The sequence below is a fragment of the Lathyrus oleraceus genome, chromosome 5, assembly GCF_024323335.1.
Source record: "Lathyrus oleraceus cultivar Zhongwan6 chromosome 5, CAAS_Psat_ZW6_1.0, whole genome shotgun sequence".
Taxonomy (NCBI): Eukaryota; Viridiplantae; Streptophyta; class Magnoliopsida; order Fabales; family Fabaceae; genus Lathyrus; species Lathyrus oleraceus.
The window spans coordinates 615,738,138-615,743,109 of NC_066583.1; the positions used below are offsets into that span (position 1 = coordinate 615,738,138).

General features: G+C 35.3%; 1 protein-coding gene across 3 annotated transcripts; it reads left to right on the forward strand.

Annotated features, from left to right (window-relative positions):
• Positions 1-550: 550 nt before the first annotated feature.
• Positions 551-4,672, forward strand: LOC127087084 (ABC transporter G family member 3). Of its 3 annotated transcripts, none has more exons than XM_051027938.1 (12): positions 551-707; positions 1,233-1,791; positions 1,897-1,976; positions 2,056-2,342; positions 2,441-2,612; positions 2,749-2,862; positions 3,021-3,149; positions 3,242-3,433; positions 3,536-3,622; positions 3,737-4,009; positions 4,084-4,191; positions 4,279-4,672. In XM_051027938.1, the coding sequence occupies exons 2-12, from the start codon at positions 1,317-1,319 to the stop codon at positions 4,537-4,539; spliced, it is 2,178 nt and encodes a 725-aa protein (XP_050883895.1). In that variant the 5' UTR covers positions 551-707; positions 1,233-1,316; the 3' UTR covers positions 4,540-4,672. The 3 variants fall into 3 exon arrangements, with proteins under 3 accessions (XP_050883895.1, XP_050883893.1, XP_050883894.1); XM_051027936.1 differs by having other exon boundaries at positions 598-766; XM_051027937.1 differs by having other exon boundaries at positions 613-770.
• The last annotated feature ends 300 nt before the right edge of the window (positions 4,673-4,972 follow it).

Sequence of the window (4,972 nt, forward strand, 5' to 3'; positions counted from 1 at the left end):
ATATTAATATTTATAAATTAATAATTTATTATGATTTTTTAAAAATATGTGGGAGCTTTAGTAAAAAATAATCATTTCAAATTGAAGTGAAAATCAAAATATAAACACACACAATTTATTTTTCCTACCATACAATACAAACATCTCATACTACTATAAAACCAAATTGCTCACAATATAAATTCTACCATACTCATTAATACAACACCATCATTTTCCTTAAAAGTATCGACTCCCTCAACAAACAAACTCTTTTTTACTTTTGTTTGTAATTTTTCTCAAGTCTCATTTTAAATTTGTCACTATCCATGAGTTATGAAGTCAAAACTTACAAGTTACAATTTGGGAAATTAACCTAATCTTAAATTAGAGAAACATTTTTTTCATCTAAATCTCATTCATTAAACTACCACTCCAATAATGACCAAGTTTTCATAACTTCTTCTTTGACATCATGAATACAAAGAGTAATTAATTTGTTATTATGATTAGTGGAACATTATGATGATTTGATGAAAAAAGCAAAAATAAATTTTAAAAAATAGAAAAAGAGAAAAAGAAAAGAAAAGATAAAAGAGAAAGTGTGAGACAGACACTAAGATTAAGAAAGAGAAAAACAAAACATTAGTAGTACATAGAAAGAAAAAAAACCCGGGTTCAACGGGTCAAATCAATAACTCTTCCAATACTTACAAAACCACACACAGGTTATTCTCATTCACCTTCTTCTTCACTCTCTCAATAACAATGTTTTCATCAGATCCTGGTATGTATGTTCCTTGTCATTTCCTCTTTGTTTTCTAGTTTTCACCATTCATGTTCATTGCTTTGTGTTGGATTTTCAGCTCAGCTTTTAAGTATAACAAACAAGAGTTTTTGTTTTTGTTTTTGTTACTATCTTTGTTTTTTATTTTTTTGTTTATGTTTAGTGTGAAATAAATGAATAATAATAGTTTGGTTTGTGAAAGTGGTGTGTATAAGGTATAGTTGATATCAATGGAAAAGGAAATTTTGTGTGCAAGATTTGATTTTTCGGTTATTGTTCCATTTTTAAATGGAAAATAAATATGGGTTTTGTGTAACAGGAATAGGGTATGTCTCCTTCCTTCCCCTAAAATAAAACCCTTCATACCCCTCTTACTTTTTATATGCTTTTTTCTTCTTTTTTAATGATGATTATTACTACAAGTTAGTGTTTCAGTGTAGAGATTAATTGCATTTTGGTTTTGCAGATTGTTATTGTGGTGTCTGCTTATTGTTTTTGGTCTCAGTTTGAACAATCCTTTGATGTTTTAAGGGGGAAAAAGTTGAAGATCATGGAAGAAATACAGTCTCAATCAGATAATTATAGGTCTTCTTCGTCTTCGGCTAGTAGTCCGGCGAGTAGGGTACCATCGAGCAACTTTTTCTATCTGCGTAAACCCGGTTCGCTAAGGCAACCAATCTCGTTTGAGGATTCGCCTGAGTGGGATGATACTACAGATGTTGATGTTAGAGTTGACGAAGGAGGTGATTCTATTAACGCTGCAACAACGCCAGCTTCACCTTCTCTATCGAAGCTCAACAGTGGCTCCTTGCCTTCACCGCATCTACCGGAAGGGGCTGTCGTTCCACGCAAAATTGCTGGGGCTTCTGTTGCTTGGAAAGATTTGACTGTTACTATAAAGGGAAAAAGGAAGTATTCTGATAAGGTTATTAAGAGTTCAACCGGTTATGCATTGCCCGGGACATTGACTGTAATCATGGGCCCGGCTAAATCAGGGAAATCTACGTTATTACGAGCCATTGCAGGTCTCGAAGAACGCTTTAATGTTCTTTTTTACTAAACATTTCAAATGATATTCGTCTTTGCCTTTCGATAATCAAAGCTAAAATGGAACTTTCTCTTTACCTCAGGAAGATTGCATCCTTCAGCTAGGATGTATGGGGAAGTGTTTGTGAACGGAGCGAAATCGCAAATGCCCTATGGATCATATGTGAGTTCAGTTTCTGAATTTCCATTGTGTAAGTTTAAAAGTGTATATGTATATCTAAATTTGTTTTCTTAATTCGCAGGGTTACGTTGATAGAGAAACGACTCTGATCGGATCTCTCACTGTGCGCGAGTTTCTGTATTATTCAGCCTTGCTGCAACTTCCCGGTTTCTTTTGTCAGAAAAAGAGTGTAGTAGAAGACGCTATACACGCAATGTCGTTAGGTGAGCATGCAAATAAGCTTATAGGCGGACATTGTTATATGAAAGGACTTCCTAGTGGGGAGAGAAGGCTTGTTAGCATTGCTAGGGAGCTTGTGATGAGACCGCGTATTTTATTTCTAGACGAACCTCTTTATCATTTGGACAGGTGTTTTTCCTGTAATAATCCTCTATTAATTTCTGATAGTATTCCGTATTTAGAGAAATTTTTCGTTGACATCCTTTTCGTTATATATCTATTTTAAGTGTCTCGGCACTTTTGATGATGGTTACATTGAGGAGACTTGCAAGCACCGGTTGCACTCTTATCATAACCATCTACCAGAGTAGCACGGAAGTTTTTGGTCTTTTCGACCGAATTTGTCTGCTTTCGAATGGAAATACCTTGTTCTTCGGAGAAACGTTAGCTTGCTTGCAGGTAACTTATCTTCTATACTTTCCTACCCCTGCACAAAACTTTGATTAAGAACGATGAGTATGGTTGCAAATTTGTCAAGAACTTCACTTTTTCGCTTAACATATCTATTGATCATTATAATTTTATGTTCATACAGCACTTCTCGAACGCTGGATTTCCTTGTCCGATCATGCAAAGTCCTTCTGATCACTTTTTACGCGCAATTAATACAGATTTTGACAGGATAATCGCAATGTGTAAAAACTGGCAGGTAATTGTTTTTAGTAGGTTGATGATTAACTTCTCATTTCCATGTCAATATTAAAAGATTTAACTTTTTGAAACATTATGCGTCATTGATATATTAATGTTAACAGATTAAACTCTTTTAAATGTTATGATACATTATTAACGTTTTCATCCTAATAGGATGACAATGGAGATTTTTCTTCCGTAAACATGGACACCGCTGTTGCTATACGCACACTTGAAGCAACTTATAAGTCATCTGCCGATGCTGCTTCTGTCGAAACAATGGTTCTGAAACTCACTGAGAAGGTACGCTATCGCTGCTACACAAGTTAGAATTTCTGTTAACATAGACTTGAAATTGCACCATAAAATAAGTCTCTTCCTTCGCAAATATCCAGGAAGGTCCGGCTCTCAAAAGCAAAGGTAAAGCTAGCAATGCTACTCGGGTCGCGGTCTTAACGTGGAGATCTTTATTAGTCGTGTCAAGAGAATGGAAGTATTATTGGCTTCATCTTATTCTTTACATGCTCCTCACACTATGCATCGGTACTGCATTTTCTGGTTTAGGTCATTCTCTGTCTTCTGTTGGGGTGAGTCTTGACTCGAAAATTGCACTTCATTTATACATACCAACAATTCTAGATATAATTATAATCGATATAAAATCACTTTTAACGCGCGTTAAATTGCAGGCAAGAGTTGCAGCAATTTTCGTATTTGTATCATTCTGTTCACTTCTAAGCATCGCAAGAGTACCTGCACTTATGAAAGAAATCAAGGTAGTTTTTCTTACGCTTTTTCGACTTTAGAATACAATTGACAATGCGTGAATATTATTTTACTAATAGACATGTCTTCTTTTTGGTGAAGTTGAATAATTTGCTTTTCTGCAGATATATGCGTGTGAAGAATCAAACCAACACTCGAGTACATTTGTATTTTTACTTGCGCAGCTCTTGTCGAGCATTCCGTTTCTTTTTCTCATCTCCATTACGTCGAGTCTAGTCTTCTACTTCCTAGTCGGGCTAGAAGATCAGTTCAGCTTGTTAATGTACTTCGTGCTGAATTTTTTCATGACTCTCTTACTAAACGAAGGAATCATGCTAGTTGTCGCTACTTTGTGGCAAGAAGTTTTCTGGAGTGTCTTGACACTCTTATGCGTGCACGTGAGTTCCGCGCCCATTTATCTTATAGGCATTTCCGGAACTAAGCACTGATGCATAAATATCCGCCATTTCAGGTGGTCATGATGCTTTCAGCCGGCTATTTCAGAATTCGAAGTACATTGCCAGGACCAATGTGGATGTATCCAATGTCCTATATAGCCTTTCATACATACTCAATTCAGGTAATAGATATCTGATATGCATCGATAGTGTAAAATAGTTTTCCACGAACATTAACTATCTTGTTTACTCGTCTTGATCTTTCATAGGGGCTATTGGAGAACGAGTATCTAGGCGCTTCCTTTGCAGTTGGGCAAGTAAGGTCCATATCTGGTTTCCAAGCTCTACAAAGCGCGTACAATATCTCCCCCGATAGTAACGCAAAATGGAAAAATCTGTTGGTTTTGTTTCTGATGGCGATAGGCTATCGGATTTTTGTGTTTATTTTATTATTTTTGTTGGTAGGGAGAAAAATATCTCTACTAAAAAGTTTCAAGTGTAGCAATAGGGATACAACAGATACAAGTTGATTTGATAGGAACTTTGTTTAGTGATTTTACAATGTTACATTGTATAAGGTTTTTTGGTCGAGTTTTGGCTGTGAACTATAGTTTTGTGAATTTGTCTTTAGACTAATGAAGAGGAAATATGAGATTTATTTGATATTGGTGCATGTACATTTTTTGCTTTTTTATGAAAGTTACTTGTTTGTTATGATGTAGCCAAATCCAGATGAATTGAAATTTGGGTTGAAGGTACCATTCTAGTGATGGGGCATGGTCCTCTATATGTTTTTTTTGTCCACTTGTTTTGTTGAAGTGGCTTTTTCTTTCATTGATGTTTGTGTAATGTGTGGCATATGATATGAAGATTTGATACAAAGGGGGTCATGAACCGACCAAGTTTTTATAATGTTTTGTATCATACCCTTGAAATTTCTTGTTTAAGTTAAAAATTTGAGGT

What these genes read in the sequence shown, in the direction of transcription:
- LOC127087084 (XM_051027938.1), top strand. Translation starts at nt 1,317, where the DNA reads ATGGAAGAAATACAGTCTCAATCAGATAATTATAGGTCTTCTTCGTCT. An exon ending in CAATGTGTAAAAACTGGCAG is followed by an intron (nt 2,863 to 3,020) that starts GTAATTGTTTTT and finishes TCATCCTAATAG; the next exon opens with GATGACAATGGAGATTTTTC. An exon ending in CACTTATGAAAGAAATCAAG is followed by an intron (nt 3,623 to 3,736) that starts GTAGTTTTTCTT and finishes GCTTTTCTGCAG; the next exon opens with ATATATGCGTGTGAAGAATC.